This window comes from Calypte anna, chromosome 1 (genome assembly GCF_003957555.1).
Source record: "Calypte anna isolate BGI_N300 chromosome 1, bCalAnn1_v1.p, whole genome shotgun sequence".
In the NCBI taxonomy this organism is placed as follows: Eukaryota; Metazoa; Chordata; class Aves; order Apodiformes; family Trochilidae; genus Calypte; species Calypte anna.
The window spans coordinates 9,361,022-9,385,612 of record NC_044244.1 but is presented as its reverse complement, the minus strand read 5'-3'; the positions used below and the strand labels follow the sequence as shown (position 1 = coordinate 9,385,612).

General features: G+C 35.8%; 1 protein-coding gene across 1 annotated transcript in view; it reads right to left on the bottom strand.

Annotated features, from left to right (window-relative positions):
- Positions 1-24,591, bottom strand: part of SEMA3E (semaphorin 3E) — a 131,189-nt gene that overhangs the window by 37,280 nt on the left and 69,318 nt on the right. The window contains exons 3-4 of the mRNA XM_008493024.2: positions 16,190-16,249; positions 11,630-11,749 (exon numbers count right to left, since the gene is read on the bottom strand). Of these exons, the coding sequence (XP_008491246.2) occupies positions 11,630-11,749; positions 16,190-16,249 (180 nt within the window). The remainder of the gene's footprint in view (positions 1-11,629; positions 11,750-16,189; positions 16,250-24,591) is intronic.

The following is a 24,591-nucleotide window of genomic DNA, read 5'->3' as shown; positions in this document are numbered from 1 at the left end:
GGGCTTGATTTATGTTACCTATAACTCAGGAAATATAATATATGTTCAACTACTATGAAAAAAAATTGTTGATTAAAAAGAAATAGAACATATTTCCAAGGGTATCAAGCATTTTGCCATTAACTTGATATAAATTTATAATTTTAGACAACCTAGAATAACGCAGGCTAAAAATAATAATGAAAGAAAAGGTCAATCAGAGCCATTAAAATTTAAAGACCGCACTTAACTTTTGTTTCAGAAAATTGCTTTCTCTAATGCCAAGTGCTGCTTTGCTCTGGTTCAGCATTTATGCATGTGGTTAATTTCAAACATATGCTTCTTCCATTCCTGTTCAGCAAAGTACTTAAGCCTATTCTCAACATTAATAAAAAGTCTTAAAAACATAGGGGCTTTGGTTGGTTTTACTATGATATTATTTTTATGAGAAACTATAACTTGATTTTCTGTAAGGGATTCTTTTCCCCAACTTTCAGTTATTATTATTTGTGTGGTAACTAAGTGTAAATATGTCATCCTGGCTTTTTATTTATTTATTTATTTATTTAAATAGAAATTGAAGCAATTTCAGCTCCTTTAATTATATACATGTATGCATATGAACAATATAACCAAGCTTTGCTCTCCAGCTGTGCCTTTTTGGGGCTGCTTTGTTTTCAGTGTTTTTTGGTTTTGATTTTGGTTTTTAAGAAGTCCTGTGACTTCTTGTGAATACAGCTTTTAACACTGATTTTATTACTTACTGTCATTGTAACTCACTGGATAAAAATAATTCTTAACATTAATCATCTGGTTTTCAACCTTAGAATAGAGAATGATGTTAAATGCAGAAGTTGTTGTCTTTCACTTACTATGGGTCATATATTTGACAAAGAGAACTATGAATAAGAAAGTTCATCTGTAAAGTGCATTGAATGAGAAAGTTTAATATAGAGATGCATTTCTTGTGCAAAACTATGAGAAATGCTCTTTTGAAAACAATAAAGCCATATAGTGCTAGTCTTATACAATTTCTGTTCAAGTAATTCTGAAAACATAAGAGGGGGACTGTAAATCTCAGAGATTCATGTTATTTGATCTTAGTGCCCTGCTTGTGAAGAACATTGTTGGGAAAGGATGGTGAATACTGGGATGCACTGACAGGGAAAGGACATCCCACTGGAATGTTTGACTGAATAACCTGGTAAAGTGGGCTTTCAACAAGGGTCATCAGGGTTGAAACCCAAAGCAAGAGGGAGATGTGCAAATGCAGAAGGTATGGGAGGGAGAGAGCTGCCAAAGGGATGTTCACATCCCTGCTCTCAAGCATGTTCAGATTTCCTTAAACCTCTGTACAAAACCTGTAAGGTTAATTTTTGCTTGCAGGGTTGCATCTTGTCAAACAGCACTTCCATTCCAGTCCATTACAGTTTTGCCTTTGCTCTGTATAACAGTTATACTAAGACTCTTATCTCAAAATAGGGGATGTTGTTCTTGGGTTCAGTGGTTCCATCTACTCTCTCTTTTTTTCTAATTCTATCTTAAAAATAAAGTAACAAAACAATAAAATAACATGGGGGGAAAACTGTGATTTAAAAGCCTCACCAATTTAGGTACACAGTGGGACAAAGATGCAACTTTATTGATGGAAATGCCACAGAAATGAATGCAACATGAAACTGTCAAGACAGCAACAGACCTTATACTGTAGAAAATAAAATTCAAAAATAGTTAACATAGCAAGTGTGCTATCAAAGAAAAAACTTGCTGCCAAACACAAATTTATTCTCCAAACACTTATAATAACACTAATAAGTTTGTATCACAACCTTCTGGCCTGTTCAAGTCAACATAATACAGGCATGCAGATGTATGGGAGAGTAACACAAGAATGCTCCAACAGTGAAAAAACCCATTTTTATTTAATATCTTATTCATAAATCCCTAACAGTAATTTTCAAAATTATCTAAGCATTGACATAAAAAATTGCTCTTGTTGTTAGAGGATTACTAATATATCTTCCGTGTTCACTCAACTTCACTTGCTGACAAAAATGAGGATACAATATTAGGAATGGAGTCCTCAAAGAACTGGATGAAATAGTCAGGTATCTGCTATTTGACATAGTTAAGATTATTTGGGAGGTAGCATTTCTTCTGAGGATCTGTTTTCAATCCTCTTTACTATCCTGTGACATACTGAAAAGATCAGTCGTCCTGTGGGATGAGAGTACATAAAATATTACAGACATTAAATCCTCCCTAAAAATTCAGATGTCTTTTTCAGGTCTATGCATTTTATTTCACAGTTAGATGATTAAGACACATTGGGTTCAAATCTGAAAACTTGTTTAAAATATGAAGCTATGTCAAACTGCTGTCTGCGTTTGCTAAAGGATTAGTAAGTTGTGACTTGCATCAAAATATCTGGCCTAAAGTGACAGAAATAATATATATCCCTGATTTAATGCCTGTGAAATACTCTGGCAGTACGAAATAAAACAAAACAAAACAAAACCAAACAAAAAAAACCTACAACCAAAAAAGCACCACCCTGGATATAGAAATCACAGACATTTATCCTTAGCAGTTCAGAATGTTTATATAACTGACAGAATTGGTCAAAATTTTAGTAGTTGTACCTTTGCATGACCTAAATTAGTCACATAAACTCACTAGGGGCCTATGGCATAGAAGAGGATCATTAGAAAAATAAATTGTCATTATATTGCACTACTGTGGGAGTAAGTATATATGAAAATTACAGGGGCCCTATAAGGGATTTCCATAATTAATATGCTTGAATAGCTGTAGATGGGGTGAAAGACAGTATTAAATTCCCAAAATGAAAGGAATTCTGTGGGGAAGTGTGCAGGATTTACATGGGACCTTGCTAACCAAGACTTTCCATTTTCCTTGATTTTGACCAGCTAAACTTGTGTTGAGATTGTGAGGCTCACATTAGAACAAATAACACAACAAAAACTCCTCCCATCTAGTTATTGCTATCATAACAACTGCAGATAAAGGTTGGAAAAAAAAAGTTAAAAAGAAAGAATAGAGCTCTATGATTTGATCATAACAGTCTGGGCTTTGGTGATGCATGGAGCAGCAGGGTCTTGGGCACAGCCAGGCCAACATCTACATTCAACTGAGAATGGATTGGAGAAAAAAGCAGATACTCTGGGAAATTCTGTCTGTCTCCATAGTGTGGAGCCTTGGATAACTGAGTCCTTTTGCAGAGCTTCAACAGGGCATGCCACAGTTTGCCATTCTGGAAGAAAGGGCAGAGGAATTGATCCTCTGACTCTTGATGACACTTGAATTGCAATACCTGTAGTAATTGCAAGTAATTCTTTGTAGTTCATTTTTTAAATTTAGAATAATCTTTCTGAAAAGATCTCGGTCAAATAAAAGTAAATAGAAGTCAAAAATTATAGAAAAATTAGAGAATATTGCATGGATTTTATAAACCTGCAAAAAATTAACTGAACCTTGTCATTGTTCATGGACTCCATTTAGAAAAATACATTGTCTCATATCTAAAAGTGGCAGATCTAAAAATCATTATGATGAGCATGGGAATATTTTACCTACCCCCAACAAATTACCACACAGGTGGAGTATTTATTTCTTTATCTTTTGGATAATAGTATTATTCCTCTGTATTAATTCATTTTGCCTTGACCATCTGTCTTCAATCTTGCAACAGACAGGTTAATATGATGGAAAATTCATGTCATATGGTTGATCAATTCACATTCTTTACTAATTTCCAAATTGAACTTAAAATTCTAATATGGCCATATTTAGATAATATTCCAAAGTAATGAATGTCATTTGCCTGATTTTATGGGTCAAACAACCCTGTTGCCTGCTAAAATGTGTAGGATTGGCTAAGAACAACTGATACAGAACACTTGACTTCTCCATGGCACCAGACTTAGTACATAGCTATGATGTCCTAAGCTATGATGACACACTGTGCAACACAGAATTATTAAGAAATGCAAACTGCTGAGATATATCAAAATATAGTTGTTGTTAGATATGCAACAATAAATCTTCCTTTACTGAAGGTTGCCCTAAGTTTTGTTTTTGATAGAAGATGATTTTTTAAATTTAGCAGTAATTTTAACTGGTCATGGGATTTCTTTCCTAGTAAAGTTTGAAAAAAGGTTGGGAATGCATAATTAAGAAAGAGAAAAGGTTAATGAGACCTCTGTGTGTGTTCAGGTTATTAAATGCTCTCAATACCAAGTTAAAAGTCAGAAGCTAACCAAGTAGATTTTAATATAACTTTTCTGAAGTGGTGTCTCTTGGAATAGGGAACAGAGTTTATATCTGAAGTACATCAAAATGCCCTAGAAGGTGGAGGTTCAGATACTTGTTCAGACTACTTTCATGTGTTAGACTGAGGTGCCTCATTTAGGATCTTGGGCATCTTAAGTGCCTTTTTACAGCTGACAGAGACAGGAATCTCTGGAAATCTCGTCATTGACCTTGACATGAGACTGCTAATCAGGTGCCACGACTTAAGTGTGTAAACTTTGTGCTCCAGACAAGAATACTGAGTCAAGGGCAAAATGCTAAAACTAGATTTCTCACTGTGATGCTTTGCCAAGAACTCAGCACTTGTCTATGAAAAGAGGAATCTCAAACAGAGGTAGGGAAGTGACCTTGCCTATATACACACCATTGAATTGCATGTCTGGTTCTAGTGTCTGCACTTCCAGAACATGTGAAAATAGTGCAGAGAGGTCATAGGAAGGATAAAAATGTGATTGAGGAATCCTTGTGATAGGAGGGTTAAGGAGCTATATTTATTTAGCTTATCGAAAAAAGTGAAGAGGTGGCTTGATCTTTGTGCATGGGTACTTACACATGGAAACGATGTGGAAAAGATAATGGGAGACTTTTCAACTTTGCTATCAAAGGCATATCAAGGTTAAATGGCAGGAAGTTGAAATTAGATAAATTTAACCTTGAGTAAGTGGTTATTTCCTAACATTTAAAGTAATTAAACATTAGGACAGTTTACCAGATTGGGGAGTTCCCATTATCTGGAGTCTCTGAAATGACAATGCATATTTTTCTGGATATGTTTGAATGTCTAGGAGAAATTATTCATGTAGTATGTGACTGACTATTTTACTAGTCAGTGAAATAGTCCCTTCTGACCTTTGTTCTATTTACACTGTACCCATTATCCCTTTCCTAGCAAACCAGGGAAAGAACAGAATTACCCTTTCTTCATAATCCTTACTGAGGTTCACATATACAGATGTTCACTAAGGTAATTATTATAACAAAATTTCATTTAATTTAAATTTTCACACAGCCATATATGCATTTGTTTGGAAGGGAATTTTTTCACCCTATGTCACCAGGATTTTTTTTTTCCTGGAAGGATTGGATCTTGGCCAATTGTGAAGGCTGGGTTGTTTTATGAGATATTCTTCAACTGTTGCTTGGCTAATATTTTCTTATTTTCACAAGGGAATATAGATAAGCCATGGGTTCAGTAAGAAACACTTCAGGTTATGACTGAAGCTTCAGCTTTTGATTTTTACTGTTTGCAACATGACACCTTTGTTGTATCCTGTGGGATTGGGGTAATCTTTACCCAAACAATTTCATAGAATCATAGAATTGGCTGGGTTGGAAGGGACCTCAGAGATCATCTAGTCCAACCCTTGAACCATCGTTGCGGTTGATAGACTATGGCACTGAGTGCCACATCCAGTCTCTTTTTAAATATCTCCAGCGACGGAGAATCTACCACTTCAGTGGGCAGCCCATTCCAATGCTTGATCACTCTCTCCGTAAAGAAATTCTTTCTAATATCTAACCTAAACTTCCCCTGGCACAACTTAAGACCATGCCCTCTTGTCTTGTTGAAAGTCGTCTGGCAAAAGAGACCAACCCCCGCCTAGCTACAACCTCCTTTCAGGTAGTCATATAGAGCGATGAGGTTTCCCCTGCGCTGCCTCTTCTTTAGGCTGAACAGCCCCAGCTCCCTCAGCCTCTCCTCATAGGGTCTGTGCTCGAGTCCCTTCACCAGCCTGGCTGCCCTCCTTTGGACCTGCTCCAGGACCTCGATATCCTTCCTAAACTGAGGGGCCCAGAACTGGACACAGTACTCGAGGTGTGGCCTCACCAGTGCTGAGTACAGGGGCAGAATCACTTCCTTGGACCTGCTGGCGACGCTGTTCCGGATACAGGCCAGGATGCCATTGACCTTCTTGGCCACCTGGGCACACTGCTGGCTCATGTTCAGCTTCCTGTCAAATCCAGACTCCCAGGTCCCTTTCTGCCTGGCTGCTCTCAAGCCAAAAAAAAAATAAAAAGAACACAATCCTGCTTTATTTACCCCTTTGTACAAAACCTTTTTTCCCTGCTTCTTATTTTACAAAGCCACCTCCGGCCCTCAGGACTACTGTTTAGGTATCATTTTAATCTCACTTGAAATGTATGCATATGTAACTTCCAATATCTGAAATGCTTTAAACTAACAGAAATCTGGAGTGTTTGATATTTTGGTGCAATTAGAGACACTGTGATGTGGGTATTCAGACTAGATGATGTCATGAACACCTTTAGTAAAAAATTCTGACATAGTTTTGCTTATTTGGCAGCATTTCATATATATGAACACTTAATATTAGTTTAAACATCACCCAGTTTAATGACTTGTTTCACATGAATTGCAGATGCAGAGGACTGTAATAAATCAGCCAATTCATATTATTCAGGATTTCAAATTCAGTGAGTTGAAAAACCTGTTAATATTTCGTGGATAGCATTTTAACTGGTGGCTTTTTCTCTGAGCAGAGGGACAGTGGAGGGGGGCTGGACTAGATGACCTTTAAAGGTCCCTTCTGACCTAATACATTCTATGATTCTATGACACTGTGAGCAAATATTTTCAGATTAGAGAATTTGTCACACATTCAATCTAATAAAGGACTGACCAACACCCACTTCTGTTTTGTCAGTGAAACCAGATGTTTCTCCTCCTTAATCTACTGCAAACTGAGAGCTGAGGTAATAGGAAAAAGCACAGAGAGGGAGTAACTGGGCAGATCATAATTTGTTTTGATTTGAAAAATATCTCAAAATAATATAAATAAATACATAATTTTGTTTCTCACTAAAGCTGAAAGCATGATGGCATTATGAAATGCTGGTCAAGAGCAGAAGAATTATGTCCTGTAAAATTAAACTGAGATGTAATTGAAACATTCTCTCTTGACTTTTATGTCGATTCACTTCAGTGCATTAAAGCAAGAGCTCATGTTGCCTACATTTCTTTGTGGTAGATAGGCAAATGGAAAGCTTATTGCACAATTGAACCTTATCCTGTTTTGCTTTGAATCATAGAATATGTAGAAAAAGAAGTCCCCCTCCCCATATCCAAAGAAATACTGAGGGCAACACAGGAGAGAAGGAAGAAATTCCATTTGACCAAACTGTTCTCCAATCTGTCAAATACACCCACTGTTCCAATGAAGGCAATTCCTTTCCAAAAGGCCTTAAAGAATTAGAATTCAAAGCTGTTTTCCCCTGATAAGCAGAATCTCATCTGGGTAATTGAAGAGCAAATAGCATAATAAGGACTACCTCAGATCAAGAATATCTGGAGGAGACTCCCAGAAACAACCAGTGCATTTTGTGGAAAGGGTGACGTAGTCCATTGGTCCCTTGAGGTGAGAAATATAACTGTAAGCAGTTTACTGTGCTAAGCTAGGCATTTAAAATGGTATTCTGCCAGCTTAATGTGCATATTCAAAATTTACTGCATGTTCAAGAATAGAAATTCTTAATGCAGAGTTCTTTCCCACAACTTTCATTCCCTCAACAGGTTTGGTCCTGTGAAGTTGCCTTCCCCTCCAGGAATCAGCTCTATCTTATCCCCATATAGTTTGCAAAAAGTTAGGATATTATATCTGCACATTTTTTCTTTTGGAATTTCTGCTCACTTTTCAGGTCATATGGAGGAAAAGTGATTTCCTTATCTGTATGTGGTGGAGCTACCACCTGGATTTGCTAAAGGTACTTTGTAAGTTAGCTAACAAGGCAGTTTGGATCACTGGAAGGCCTTGGCAGCACTCTTAAAACCTGTGTGCTTTGCTGGATAGATAACTCATTGAGAAAAAATCATTGCTTGACTGCAGATAGCTCATCCAGTTTGTCAAAATTTTAAAATTCCCCTAGAATATTTTGAGCTATATACAACTGTGGAGTACTGTTTTACTTACAGCTAGATGTGGAGAAACATAGGCACTTCTTCCAGTGCTCATCTTCTACTACCAAAACTAAGAAGTTTAAAAACAATGCAAAAGGGATAGACTGGATGCAGGTCCTGTAGATCTTTCCTCCCCATTATTGGCATGAAAGCCAACATATGTTTGGTGAGAATGGAAGCAGAGTAAATTTTTTTCTGCACTTTTCTTCATCTTTTATATTTGGTTTAAAAACTTATTTCAGTTTTTTTTTTCACAGAAAATGTGGAAAGGATGCAGATTAAATTGACCAAAGGATATTTGGGATGAAGGGTTTCTAAGTCCTGTTTTCTTCAGAAAAAATTGTTGATTTTTCTGGGTGATAGACAAATAGAGACTGGAGGGACCCAGCCTTTTCTGACCTGCATGGATTTTTGACATTTGGAAGCATGTTATGACATCAGTGATAATGAACTCACTGGCTGGGAGTTAACTTGCTTATAGTTTTTTGGATGAGATTTCTTAGTATGTTCTTTTGCAAACACCAACAGTTCTGTCTGCAAAGTCAGCAATCCTTTTTTTGCCAAGTTATATTTTATTTCTAAATGGTAGAAAAACATCAGGTAAACTGCTGAAATCTGAAAATCTGGAAAAGAATCATTCATCATAGTCAAGGTAACTGAAAAGAGACAAAGATAAAAAACTGCATGGTGCTGTCAGAGACTGTAATTGTATATTTTTAGAAAGGTATTAGCTGGCTACAGCTTTATGACAGTGAACAGCCTGCAATTCCAAAGCTATACCACTTAAACAAATATTCCAATAGAATAACTACAGTAAATCATTACATATTTCATCTTTCTAATGGATAAATAATACATTGTAGAGTTTATAAACAGTTTTGTTTTAAAAAATATTTGGTTAGCCTCTGGTGGTACAACACAAGTTAGGGGAAGAATTCAGTAAGTCAAATATTTATTGTGTCTTGGTTTATATGATCAAAATATGAAAATATAATTACTTAAATAAAAAAAACCACGTATCACTAAATTTCTGTAAAACCTTGAAAAGCATGAAAGAATCATTTAAACATATATAATGAATTATAGTAAAATTTCTTTATGAAAAATTATAATTACTGCATACTAAACTAGGTTAATGTTTTCTGGAGAGACTGGTTAGGGGAATGGACTTTTCTACTGTGTTTTTTGAGAAACCCAGAGGTATTGATTGTAAGTTCTAAGATTGAATCATCTGCCAGTGAGGCAATGAAATTCTGACTCTTTTTTTGAGATAAAAATCTCCTTTTGGCTTTCCTCTTTGTTTACAAGAGCTCAGTGTTTTCTTGCCAAATGGCTTTTCAGAAATGGATAACTTTATGTAATCTTTTGCTGCAAACCAAGAATGAAATATTGCTATGTGTGACTAGTGAGCACCAAGAACAAAAGCCTCAAAATGTATTTTGTTCCAACAGACTGTTTCTGTTCAGCCAGCTCAGTAAACTGTTAAAACAAAAGTTTATAGAAGATACAGTCTTGCTATTCTATCATGTTCTTAAGCACCTGTATCACTAATTTGTATTTATATAAAGCTTGTAATTTAAGAACTCTGCAGTCTTTACTCAGTGGGTCACATCTTCCCTTTCCTCTTAGCTCAAGTAACATTATTGAAACTTATGATTAAGAACCCTGACCACAGAACAAGTATTTACTCTGTACTGATACTGCTGATTCATAGTTCTGTGTGGAAGGGTGAATCTAGTTCCATAGGCTGCCTTAGCTAGGTACCTAAATACACAGAAGCCTACTATAAGGACTCCCTTTTTACCTTCCACTTTTATACCTCAACATGACTGCAAAGTGCAATTGTTCAAATGTATATAAGCCTCAAATACAATACACCTTGTGCCACTTAAAGAGACTGTTCAGAAGCAACCTGGTTTGCAGATCAAAGTTAGATTTTATTTCTACTGAAGTTCAATATAGTTCATAAAATTGCCAACAATATCTAAAACCCCATGCATTTTAACCAGCTGCATATTATGAACTGCATTCGACTGCATATTAAAAAACAGCAGTTAAAAGTCTGAATTTTCCTAGCTTTTTAATAAAGGTGTTTGGATCCTATTCATAAAATTTTCATATATTTATATTTTTTCACACTCCTTTCTATGACAGTCAAATGGTGAGAAAGAAGCCAGAGAGTTGAGATGGAAGAAATGGGGGACAGTAATCAGAAGTCATTGGGTAGGGATATTTTGGACAAACAGATAAACAGAGACTGAACTGCAATTTTCTGAGGAAGGATCTTTGCTTCTTGCAGCAACATGATGTCCTTATCAGTCAAAGAAAGTAAAATTAGAAAGTGCCCACTCCATCACATATCACGGGTTATTTTTAGCCTATCATACAAATAGCACCTATCTGTTTTAATCCTGATGGTCAGCTTTTCAGATAATGGAAATTAATATAGCTACATGTTACACATGCAAAAACATTGCAGTTTTCCCATGACTTCAGTGTGGGTAAAATTTTAGAACTTCTGTTTGACAACAGAGAATAAACAAAAAGACAGGAAGGAAGGACAGTGATACATAAAAGGAGGATCACGGGCCACATGTTCTTATATGCAAGTCTTATTTCTCATTTTTTGTTTATTTGATTTCTATTTTTATTAGCTTGATGCTTATGCTTTCCTAAATAGTATTCCTAAATATACAGACATTGCTTCTATCAAAGTGTACCAGGAAGCTTCAAAGGAGGTTCATGAGAGGAGCAAAGGCAAAATGCAGTTTCCTCAGTTTTGCAATTGTGTATTATTTAGTTCCTTCCTCAATTTTAGAAGATGTGTTTCTGCAATTCAAATAATTTCAAATGTGCTGGGGTCTTCTGATTTAAACGTAAATGCCAATAAAACCCAGTCTTATTTTTGTCCTAAAGATGATCTCCATCTATTAAGTGCTAACTCACAAAGTGTGTGACCAGGAATCCCTGGTCAGATCTCTAAAGCTGTTATCACATGTGCCTCTCTGTCACAAGATATTCCATCTCCCATCAAACTGGTATGTATTTTGCTATATGGTATATTCAATTTTTAAAAAAGCAACAAACAGATTTGGTGAAAAACCCCTAAATTTTTTTCAAGACTTTTTTTCAAGACTTTCTGTGTCAGCTAATCTAGAAAAAAAATTCTAAGATGAAAGTTACTTTGCATAACTCTCCAAAATGTAATTTCAATCATTGTTTGTGAATTCCTCTAGTAATAAACTGAATTTTAAACCAGCATTGCATTACATCAGGGAAAATTTCTCTTGTATTGTTTGTGTGAGAACTCTGAGTTCTTGAATTCAAATATTTATTTTTAACCATAGAGGATTTGCTGCAATCCAGACCAAAAGAGTCTGTACTGTAAAACAAATTTCTTACCTCTGATGGATGTCCAGCTCTAACAAAAGTACAAAGTGGATCAAAAGCTCCTGTTCCACAAGCCAGAAGATGTGTTCTGTTGTAGCGATGAAGGACACGAATGTAATTTGCACATTCATCCTATTTTACATAAAAAATAAACACATAAAAATATTGGCATTTTTTAAAAGTTGGGTTTATTTTATTTTAAATATCTTAGGTGCTCTTAGGTGATACCCTGCATATCAAAACATACTGTTCTTTTAACTGTAACCTTAGTTCTCTCACAATGCCAGTACCTCAAAAATTAATGTACCACCAAAAATTAATGTATCACCCAATTAATGGATGGAGACTTTTGACACAAAAAAGCAGGTTTAGCACACTGATTTATCACAATTTATTTTAAGTGCTTAACCAGTTAGGACTTACTAGTTATGAAACACTCTTCTGTGTTTAATCTCAGAAATACTGCACAAATCTAAATATTTGTTTTTCTAAGTATTACTAGATGCTCTAGACTGTAGAGTAAGGGCATGAGATGTGAATAATAAGCAAATACACCTTCAAAATTTATTTCTTGTGCAACTAATTGCTAGTTAATATTTTTTTGTATAATATAATCTCATGCTTTATCCGTTTCCACTGTTCTAACACTTATTTGAAGAAGAAATCATTAATTTCCCGAGGGCAATACTCTGGGATTCATTAGTGTATTTGCAGCTTCATAAATCTTACAATTAAAAATTTTTCAAACACAGCTTTGAGCTCTGGAGCCATTTTTCTCCCTACACTAGAAAAGGAGACAGGGAGATAAAAGTATCCACTGATTTTGGTACTCCTGGGACTTGGCTTTACAGAGTATTTAACATTTTGCAATGATTTCTGTGTTTGGAGCAAAATTTGTGTTCATTCCATTCATTGCTCCACACCTGTGTGACTCAGACCCTGGGTTTTAAGACAGTAATACCAAGTTTAAAGGAGCCAATTATAATGGGACTAATCTTACGTAACTTTAGCTGTTCTAAAGCTTAGACATCTAACGTATGCTATTCTCCTTGGCTTTTTCAGTAATCAACAAAGAAGGCCAGATGTCTCCAAAAGGCAATTAATTCTATCCTAAAATTAATGAGTGGAGGATTTTTTTAAATTTTTTTTTTTTAAATTTGCTATCCTTTACATGACTACTCTAGTTTTCAGACTGCAACATCTAGATGAGAAAAATCCTGGATATTACTGACCATCTGCAATTATTTATGTCACAGAAGATGGTCCACAGCTGTGCCATAGGCAGAATTTGGCTCTTACAAATCCATACTGAGTTCGAAACTAAGAAACCATCTTTATTCTTCAGACTCTTAGTGTCATTCACTGTAAGTCTTCCAATTGCTGCAATATATAAGGATAATAAAGAAAAATGCTCCTTTGCTATATGACTTTCTGTAATTTTTCACCTTGAAGATAACATCATGGTAATGGAAAGAAGAAGGTAACCTACACAGACTGGTGAACTGTTGCACAATTAAATATTATGCATACGAAAGGGACAAATGAACCTTGAAGTATCTTACTTTGGAGATTTCTTAATTCTTAACTAATTTATTTCTTTTTTCCAATTGGTTTCATACCTGGAGAAAAGTTTTAGATCCACTGAAAAAAACCCACTGAAAAATCTGTGCTTTACTGGGCACCAATGCTATCCCTCGTTCTCCCTCCCTTCATATATGACCTTACTGACCTAGCCCTTCTGTTCTCTCTCAGTGGTCATCTGGTCTTTATGGTTTCCTTTTTTTTATCCACATACACCTGATACTCTTGATCTTTGTCTCAAAAGCACTTTGTAGAAAAAGAGATCCTAGAATTTTTTTAAGTGGATAAAATTTATGCATTTTTTTCTCCTGTGCACCTTCACAGAAATGCCTGAAATTTTCTGCAGAAAAAGCAGGATGAGGAAGATACTAAATAAAGAAAAATGTTGTTGTGAATGGCTAGGCTTTATCGTTTGTAAACAAATGAAAAAAATACCTATTCTGAGAGGTCAGGCAGCTAGGCATTGCTGCTGACCCCACTAAAAATATCCTGTACACATAACAAGGAATAAATGAATCAGCCAAGGAACATTAAAAGAAATTTTCTTCCTACTATATTTATTAATTAAGTGTTGTAATTGTATTTAGGAGGCTCTGCAGACCTATTACTAGATATGTGGAACTTTACACATCTGAAACTTCTCAGCCTGAAGGAGTTAACCATCACTACAGAATTTGATTTCCACATTTAAACCATTTCCAGTTCTGATAAAACATTTGAAAGGATCTAAAGCTTTCTCCCACCACAGGCAAACAGGTGAGAGCAGAATGATTTTTCTCTGGGATTTGTCTGGATCAGGAAAGTGTGGCCTGAGCTAAACATGATGGACATAATGTTAACACAAGGCTTTTCTAACTGTCCTGTTAAGTCTATTACGAGCTCTATGAAACTGTTTATGACTACAATATTTGCAGTTTTACTTCTATAAGATGAATCATTAACTTTTAAAAGTTGTAAGAGCTTGTAAAAGTGGCCTGTTCTGTGATGTAGAAAGACGTAGCGGAAAACATGAGGTACCTTGACAGTGAGATACTTAGTAAAACATTCTCAATTCTACTAAATATTAGTTATGCACAGAGTAACAGAACTTATGCGAAGGAAAAAAATGAAAGAAACATCTTGGAAATAAGCAAAAAGCTTGGAAAGAGTACTGATGAACACTTTTTTTCTGAGACTTTACAGTGTGAACAAAATTCAGAAATGGTAAAGGGTTGATTTTAAGAGATTATGCCACTAAGCTTATGGCTACAAAAACTGAAGGTGGAAAAGAGAGTAATAGGAAAATTTAAAATTCTAATTTAGATTTCTTTCAGGTTTAGCAGTTTGTCTTACTGAATACTGAGCATGCTAATGGCATGCTAATCTAAGTGAACAAGGTTTCCCTGTAGTAAGTCATAGCCATTCTCATAGCCCTACACATAATTAGGTCTGTGTGAGGATCAGTATTGTGTGGTATTGCAATATTTACACCTTACACAATTTTAACAAATATTACAGCTCTGGAGTCTTATGACTATTTACAATTATGTATTTTTCTTTTAAAAAATAGAGATGCCTAACTTTCATAAGACAGAGGGACACTGCAAACACTTGAAGTTCTTTAAATGATCACATTCATTTCAATGCAGATTTGAAGAATAATAACAATAGGTGAGATTGTTAAAAATTTTGAATTTCAGGGAATCTCGTAGATCCGAGTGAGATATTTTTATATTACATTGCAACAACAGTACTTATTTCTCTATTTATTTAACATTGCAAATATTGTCAATTTACCAGAAAATAAAACCCAGAGCTTTAACTGTAAGGAGAGCTTGGGCTGAGGGTTAGTATTAAATAACGCTCAAAGAATTTAGGTTTTTTTATTTTTTCATATGACCACGAAGTTTGATTAATATATAAAATGTAGAAAAAAGTTCATAGCATTTTGTACAGTGAGTCCTTGGGAATTTTGTTTAAGGAAACTAAAAAAATTATCAGTTCTAGGCCAAGTGGTTGTAAGGAGTAAAGTATCATGTAGCATTTTACTGTTATTTTTATTTTCCAATCATGTTCACTGATTCCCTCAATGTGGACAGTTCTCATGCTTGTACTTCAACAGAAATCTTTAAAGCTTCCTAATCTTCACTGAGAATACATTGTGGTTATCACCAAGGGTGCCTGCTTGCTGTGGTTTTGGGGAAACAGTGTGTGCACCCTGCTGTGTTCTATGTTCCTGTCACGGCTGCTGTAAAACTATCATCATTTTTAAATTGTTTGGTACAGTGTGAGCTCTCTCAGCTGTGGGATTTATTAGGTGTTGTACTTTTTGTGTATTTATGAGGTGCAGATAATGAGCCTGGTGCACTGCAATATTAAGGAGGGCTCCCAATGAGGAGAATTCTCATCCTGTGGTGCCAGGGATATCAGCTGCTGTATGTCACTCAGCTTTTAGATCTTTCCCTGGGAAATGATTACAGTCATAGCATTAGATCATAAGAGAAAAACAGTTCTGGGGCTCATTAAAGCAGAGTATTTTTATTAATATACCTAAAAGCATACAGGACACAACAATTCAGAGTATATTTTAAAATTACTAATAAGTTAACTACTTGTAAAAAAGTATTTGAAGTATATTAAAGGATGTAAATTATGAAGATAAATTAGAATGTTAGTGTTAGAATGGAGAAGGTATCCTATGTTTATGAAGAGAAAAGGAAATAGAAATGGGAAAGAAGAATTATTAAGGTATCTTATTTGATATTACCAGAAAAAGAATTAGGAGAAAGTTCAAATGATCAAAAGTGTTAATTGCCTGTTAATGAGCTGGTTTGAAGAGCAATTAAACTAGTAATTTAATGTGTTTGCAGTAGTTACACATTTTTAAGATGCAGCACTTAGAATTATATCTGTGCTTTGATCTCTCTGAAGTTTAGGGATGCCTGAATTCTTGTTTTGGACCAGCCACTAATATAATTAAAATATATTTGATTTTTAATTATAAATACTTACAGCATCTCTTCCTTTAATTATGCATTCTTCAGTTTGCAAAGGTGTACTAGGCCAATGGATCTGAGGAAAAAAAATAAACAAACACAGAAAATCATTCACTTGGCAGTCTGATCATGTCAGTCCAGCTTTTACTTTTCTTGTCTCACAGAACAGAGTTACAGAATCATAGAACAGGGTTGCAACAGCCCTTGGAAGATCATTGGGTCCAACCTTTCATGGGGAAGGAAGCCTAAATGAGATCATCTAGCATCTCATCCTATCACATCTTTAAAATCTCCAGGGATGAAGACTTCACCATGTCCCTGGGATGGCTGTTTCAGTTACTGATTGTTCTCACTGTAAAAAAATTCTTTCTTATCTCCTAATGCAACTTGCACCTGTTGCTCCTTGCCTTAACTATGTGAAGAGAGAGCCTCTGTCCTCTTCCAGTACCCAAATACGCTGATGAGTTCCCCCAGAGCCTTCTCCAGTTAGAAAACACCTAACTCCTTCAGTCTTTCCTTCCAGGGCAAGTTCTTCAGCCCTGTGACCCTGGTCTGTACAGGTACATGGACTATGTTAATTTTTCTTTATATATACACACACACGTATATTTATATTTGACACATCATTAAATTTCTGTTGCTGTTTGAACGGTTTTTAAGTAAAATATTTCGGTTTATTTTTTAAAATGTATAAAAGTTTACAAGATAAGAAACCTTTTGAAACATAACGTTTGCTTAGCTGAGCAAACTTAATACTAGTCAACAGAATTTAAAGGAATTCAATATATGGAACATGTTAACATAAATTCAGTAGAAAGATTTCTGCTAAATTGTCAGTGACTTTATTAATAGAATATTAACTTTGAACTAATGTTTTCCTTATTTAAGTGACCCTCAAACCATGAAAATAGTTTACAGTGAAGTTAATCAATTTCAGCAATTGACCCTATAGGAGCAGAATCAACTTTGCACAGTCAGTTCCTAGAAAATCAGCCAATTACACATGCAAGATTTTTTTCAGCTTCCTACTTTATAAAACTTGTGTTTCCAGATGCAGGACTTCTTTGGATGAAAACAATGTTAAACAGTGACTGAGCAAACTGGAATGATGACTTCATTTCTTAGAACTTTTAAATGTGAAAACAAAAACATGTTCAGTTCAGTGATATCAGTCTTGGCTGAAACCAAATAAGTATTAAAAAATGGACGTCATCATTCATACATTTTTGTCAATAATCCAGTCACAAATTATTATTCTATCTAAAAACATTTTAAAATCAAGTGCTTTACTTGGCTTTTTTTCTTTCTGTGTTTTGGGGTTTTTTATTTTTGTGTTGGTTGGTTGGGGTTTTTTTGTTTTTTCTTTGTAATTGAATTAACTTTGTTTTTTGAAATAATTCTAATTCTAAGAAAAGTATATTGCAATAAAAGCGGAGAAAAATCAGAAATCCTAGCACCTAGTGCTGAAAAGCAAGAGGCCAGCTAGCTATCTGTTAGTCTTGTCAACTTGACCAGTCAGTGTTTAGGTCTCAGAACCCAAATCAGACCACCTATGGTCACATACCATCTAACTCTGCAAGAAACTTAAAAGTAATCAGAATTCATCCAGTCACCCTGGTCAGACCATTTCTCATTCTTTGACTGCAAAATTCCTCTTCCCCAGTCATTTACTGACTGCTCAAGAACAGCAGAGGCAATACCTTGGCAGGTACTGTAAAGAGTTGTAAAGAGTAGAGAGCTTGTAAAGAGTTTGTGGACAAACAGGAAGGACAGTTTATTTTCACATCCAAAAGCCTTGAAGTTAGGAGCTGTGAAATTTCGCATCTCCTGAGCTTAGAAGTTTGAAGTTACAGCTTTTACTTCCCAAAGAAATTTTCAAACTAATAGGCTAAAATGGAGGCATTTGCTCATATCAGATGTCGTTGGCTGTTAGGAACAGAAAAACCATGGAGGGAGTAAAACACCTGACTCTGTAATCTAGTATTGAATACTCTGTGTGTAGGTGATTATTTTTGTATTTGGATACTTAATCCCAGTGCTATTGAAAATACTCTTTATGTACATTTTCCAGTTAAGAAATACTGAATTAAATGCATAAACAGAATTAAGAGAAAAAAGCCAAAGAGGTAACACTATACCCCTGCTTTCTCTGGAATGTTGAAAACCAGCTGCAGTATAAGCAAAAACTTGGTCCTCAGCATAGAACTGTAGAATGAATCATAGAATTATAGAATGGTTTGGGTTGGAATGATCTTTAGAGATCATCTAGTCCAGCCCTTGCCATAGGCAAGGATCAGGTTTTTCCAAGCTTCAGCCTGGCCTTGAACATTTCCAATGACAGAGCATGCCTTGTCTGGGCAACTTGTTCCAGTGTCTCACCATCATGCTCATGATAAAAAAAATAATTCTTCTTTATGTCCAATGCAAATATTCTCTCTTACAGTTTGAAAATGTTGTCTCTTGTCCTGTTGCTACAGGCCCTATTAGAAGTCTTTGGCTTTCTTTACATACTGGAAGTCTACCCTAAAGTCTCCCCGGAGCCTTCTGTTCTCCAAGCTAAACAACCTGAGCTCTTTCTGTCTTTCTTCATAGGGGAGGTGCTTTGGCTCTATGAACATTTTTTGTGAGCCTCTTCTGGACACAATACAACATGTTCATGTATTTCTTGTACTCTTCTCCTCTCTTTGTCTTGCAGCCAGGCCATCTTTCAGAAGATTCTCACAGAAGCCACCCCTGTGGGCCCTCCCCTACTACCAAAGCCCACAAATACACACCCAACCCAGGCTGATGTGTAACAGGAGCAGCTCTCTGTCCCTCCATCTACCACTGCTGCCAGGTGTCTGTTTTCTAAAGTGACTCCAGCACAAACCCTTGTCTAAACCAGGACCTGCTTCTGTGTTGGTTCAGTCATATACGTATTCCCTATTGGGATATTCCCAATGCTTTATCTTAGCAGAAGATTCCTTACAGAAGGAGTAAGAGAGGCAGATATTTCTGTACCTCTTCTGCATCATGTGCAGAGGTGTAGGAATCTGGCTCAGATGCTTGTAGCAAACTACCTACATCTAAGGCAAGTCTGTTAGGAGCTTGAATTAAATGGGTCTGAATTATGACTTTTTGATACATATGAGTCTTCTGAAGATTTTCTATCCATAAATTATTTTTTAAGACATAACTCTAATGAGGTTTATGAGTCTTAACATAAATGAGCATTAAGATTTTAATCTCTTCAAGATTATTTTAGACTTGAGACTAAAAAAGCCCCTGTATGTCAGATTTTGCTATCATGCCTCATTTTAAAATTCAGTTTTATATGTATCCCAGGTCTAAGCACAGTAGTCAAAAATACAGATAGTAAATTTTTTTTTCTGCAAAATATAAAAATATAATATTTTATTATTTTTAATCTTGAGACCATCATGGGATTTTAAAGCAATTGAGAAGAACTGCTTGCTTTGTTATCATTTGCAAAGAAATCTATAGTAAGTGGCTGAAGCTAGTAATACTTTACCAATGTGTACTTACTGTACCTAATCATATTTGTTTAATTATTGCTATTTTACTTAACAATGTAACATAGGCTGTGTTTGTACTGTATGCAGATCCAGATATTAATCAACTGCAATGGTAGCCTTTAACCTGCCACATATCATTTTTCCTAATGTTTATGCTTTATAGTTAGGACAACTACCATTGATTCTTTAACTTCAAATTGATTCTTTGCCAGGACTACAATCTTTTGGCAAACTGTAGATAACTATCTTTGGGAAATTTTCCTGTGCATCTAGATTGGAATAACATCACATCAGAATGCATTTCACTGGGATGTATGCATGACTTGGCATGATTATTGGCTTGGATATTTTTTTTTTTTAAATGTTCACTCCTGGAGGACCTGTGAAGAAAATTTTTAAATTGATTGTTTAGTGAAATTTTGTGATCTTGCACCATAATATTATCATCCTTGAGATGTGGATGATGTAATTTTATCTGTATTTAAAAGACAGGAAAAATTTACTTTTACATATATTCCTCGTGGGAAAAAATGGAATTCTAAGGCAGTACAGACAACAGCTACTGAGCTGTCCTGGTTTGGGCCAGGATAAAGGTGATTTTCGGTTTTGTACTTTTACTTTTAGCTAAGTCTCTTTAAGTAGTTGCACTTGCTGAAATTAACAGCAAGTTTCTCAGACAGTGTGTGCTTCTAAGACTGATAACACTTGATGTTTATAGTTACTGCTAGAGACTGGTATGCAGAGCCAAGGACACTGCTCAGCTCTGAGGAAAACATTTTACCGTCCAGGAGGATAAAGAGGTCTCACCTGAGCCCTTCTTTGGGGAGGAACAGACAAGATAGATGCCAGAATTGACCAAACAGAGTATTCCATCCCATACATGTCATACTCAGTATAAATTTGAGGCATCACGAGGGCCGAGCCAGATTTCCGGATTTCCTGATTTCCTGCTTCCCTTCCTTCACCCGGCATCCTGGAAGGATCCCGTCCGTTCGTCTGCCTGTGGTCCTGATCCGTGCCAGCCCATATCTGTGTGTTCCTTCCTCCAGTTTCCGACTGCTGCTGACTCCAGGAGTCCAGCCTGGACTTTCCCAGGGCTGCCCTGCAGCCTCAGTGGTGGCATTAGAGTTATTGGGGGAAAAGGGAGGGGAATGTGGTTTCCATTTTCCTGTATATTTGTATATATTTAGTAATTTTTCCTATTTATCATTACTGTTTCATTAAAGTTGAATAGTTTAGTTTCCAACCCATAAGTCTCTCTCCCTTATTCTCTCTCCTTTCTTTATCAAGGAGGAGAGAGACATTAATAGAGAGCGTCTGTTATTCGGTTTAATTGCCGGGCCAGTGTTAAACCGTGACATGAGCAAATTCAGATGGGGAGGGACTTTAACTGGAACTGGAATACTAATTGGTGTCTCTGAACAGTTTCCCTATTCAGTCACTAGCCTCAAAAAAATAGGATGGCATGTTTAATAAAAACTAATTTCAAGAAATTATATGAGCTTTATAGCACTTCAGACTACTTTGTGAGCTAGTGTGAACTCTACTGTATGACAGAGAAATTAAACAATTCAACTAAAAGATCCCTGGTTTAAGTCAATAAAGATTGCTTAATTAACACAACCTGCAAACAGCTGAATCTCAGATTCTGTTAAAATGTCTGGTTTTTACAGGATATTACATACATACATTAACAAATACATAGCCTCTTTCCATCTTGGGAGGTAATTCCAATAGATAATCAAACTCACTGCTAAATGGTGTACTTCTAGCTTCAGTTTTAATATATATATGTCCTGATATAGTTTTCAAAGGGGATACAAGCAAGTCCTGTTCTAGCAGACTTGTGTTCAGCAAGATCTGGCAATACAGCTAACTTCAATAGAGGCAGGATTTATTATGAGAACTGTCTAGTTTAGTACAACAGAGACACTATTCTTAATATGGAGCTATCTCATACTAGATCAGAAACAGCACATTGTAATCTGCCTGCACAAGCTTGTAAAGAGTTTGTGGACAAATAGGAAGGGCAGTTTATTTCCACACCAAGAAATGAAAAGGAGAAACAAAGGTCATCCTTCTCTATGAGCTGTTAAATCAGTGGTGATGAACTACTGGCACTGGTCCAATCTTCCTGTCAACAAAGATCTGCTCTGACACCAATTGCAATGAACTCAAATGCTTTTTAAAATAAATTTGGCTCCAGATATCAAAGAAAGTTCTTTATCAGTGTGTTAGAACATTACAGGCCTTAAAAACTTTGGATCAAATCCTAAATATGTGCAAAGTTTGATTCCAAGAGTGGTGCCAAAATGAGTAAGAATTTAGGGAAAGCAAAAGTCACAATGGAGGGTACCTCCAAAGCTTTGGCTTTACACAGGTTACAAGTACTGTGTAAAGTACTGTATGGTTTTAATTCTCTGTCAATACTGATAACCACATTTCATATTCTCCCTCAATCTTACTAAGTTAGGGTTAGGCCATTCTTCATATAGAAACCAAATGGTAACATACATTAAAACCTTGTTCAAAAAAGTAGGACTGTCTTTCTCCAAAATGACATAGAAGACCTACTGCCACACTTGAGATCTCAACCCAAACTCTGGATTTCCTAGACAATACACAAATGGTATTAGTAGTTTTCTTTCCTGAAATACTTTTCCTGTTTTGTATGTATCTTTTCTTTATTGGATATGAAAAGTAGTGAGGATAATATATATCCTTAACATAATATTGGTACATATATACACAAACAGTGAAGAGCTTACATGACAAATCTATAAGATCTTCAGAGTGCTGCTTTGTATTTGAAAGCTAAAGAGAAATGAAACTTAAGGTAAAATGTAGTCTATTAAATGCAGATTTATAGGATGCATACCTCATATGCATCATAAATTGAGTTTTTGGGAATGCTGGATTACTTTGGCAGTCAGTAGGTCCCAATGCAAAAGCTTTTTATGTTCATTCAACATTTTTGTATTTTTCTTTCAAGATCTTCTAATATGCTTGCTAGAAATGAATTACTGGGTCATTTAACAAGAGAAGGGATAGACCTCTGGTTGGCTTTTACTGTGATTTTTACAGGCACATTCATATGCCTATTTGTGGAAAAAAATGGCTGGCAATTAATTAAAACACATAAAATGTTTTCTAGAAGACAGAAGATGAAAAAGATCTATGCAAATTTGCCTCAGTGATACCAACTTCATGAAACATCTGCAGCTGGTGACTCCTCCTGGTTACCAAAAACAGAATAAAACACAGGGACTTGCTTCCACTCATATTTTTTCTGGGTTGAATGGTGTTTCGGATTAATTAAGCTAAAATCTTCAGTCTGAAAGAAAAGGTCAAAGGCTGACCAACACAAAGTTAAAGGCAGATTACTGAAGAACTTTGCTAAAAATGAATCAACTGGTCTGGTCTCAACTCCAGGAATCACCTCCAGTGTATCTCACGCAACAGAAATGTCTCATTCCATACTTTTTCTGAAAGTGCTGTGGGACAAACGTTTTCTCTAGTTATCACTTACTGAGAAGACTGGAATAAGAGAAAACATGATATTTGTATTCAAGGGAGCTAAGTTCTGGAGAGGTCATGTTTCTAAACATGCTAGGTCAAGCTCCATTTATTTCAGTTTCTCATCTTCTGCACATCATAAAACAGGCAAGCAGGAAAGAAGAGCTTCGATTAATTTGTCATACTCTGCATACAGGTCTCAAGACAGAAACTATGATTTCAGAGTAAATGGCTGATCTTCCACCTTACAAAAATCACAAAACACCCCCCCCCCCCAAAAAAAAAAAACCAACCGTCAAGAAGAAAAGCAACAAACTTCAAGAACGTGTCCAGATGGGACAATGGTAGTTGGACAGAAGCACAAAGGGCTCTATCCTGTCATCTTTCTTCACACAGATTTACTGCCAAATAGGGAAAAAGAGAAGAGTAAAAAAGCTTATTTTATAGAAACAACTCCTTCCCAAATGTTTTCATATCCCCGAGGTCTAGTATCTTGTCACAGGATATTAATAATTTTTATCAAATGGAAAAGGAGTTAACTTATATCTGACTGTGGAGGAGCAAAGCTCAGCATGTAACATTATTCTCTGAGGAGTTAAGAAATTATGTTTTTTTATATGGAGATAAATTATCAAATGGCCTTCCTGAGAATATTCATTTCCCTATATCTAGAATTGCCTTTCCCAAACTGTTTATAAAAAGGATAAAGTATATTGTATCTGTTCACAGTAGAGGAACATGATAATTACATTTGGAGATAAGCAAAGCTGCTTACAGTACAGTTGTCCAGAGTGTTGGCATGGGAACAGTGATATTCAATTACAACAAGGGGGCAGGGGAAAAAGTAATTTGCAACATCAGTGGTCAGTGCTGTAAGCAGATCAACAAAAGTAATATTTCTCAGGGGGGGATTACTGATTTTGTATAATTAATTAATTTGAGAATGTATGAAAATGTATAAAGCTACCTTGAAGAAATTTTAAAAAGTAGATTAAATATATTGAAGCAGGAGCAATACTCCTACCAGCTTCCTTTATGCCTGCACACTTTCAGTCCTAGCTGCTGGAGGGAGAAAGGCTGTCATCAGCTCAGACTCCTGCCTCTTCACTTCAATTGCCAGCTTGCCCATCAGTTGTGGTTTCTATGATTACCAAGCTCTCTGGTAGGATTGTGAATTAACCCAACTTCCTCCCATAGACCACCAAGGAGACTTCAAATTTTACTTTCAGTCACTATCTAATAGCACCTCTGGTTCAGTTTCAAATCCAGGTTTTAAAGAAGGCTAAAAATTAGCTGTGTGACTTATACAGCTAATGAATAGCTCTTATAATTTCTGTGCTAAATTTGTAGTGGATTGGGGTTTTTTTTCATGCTTTCTATGTTGCTG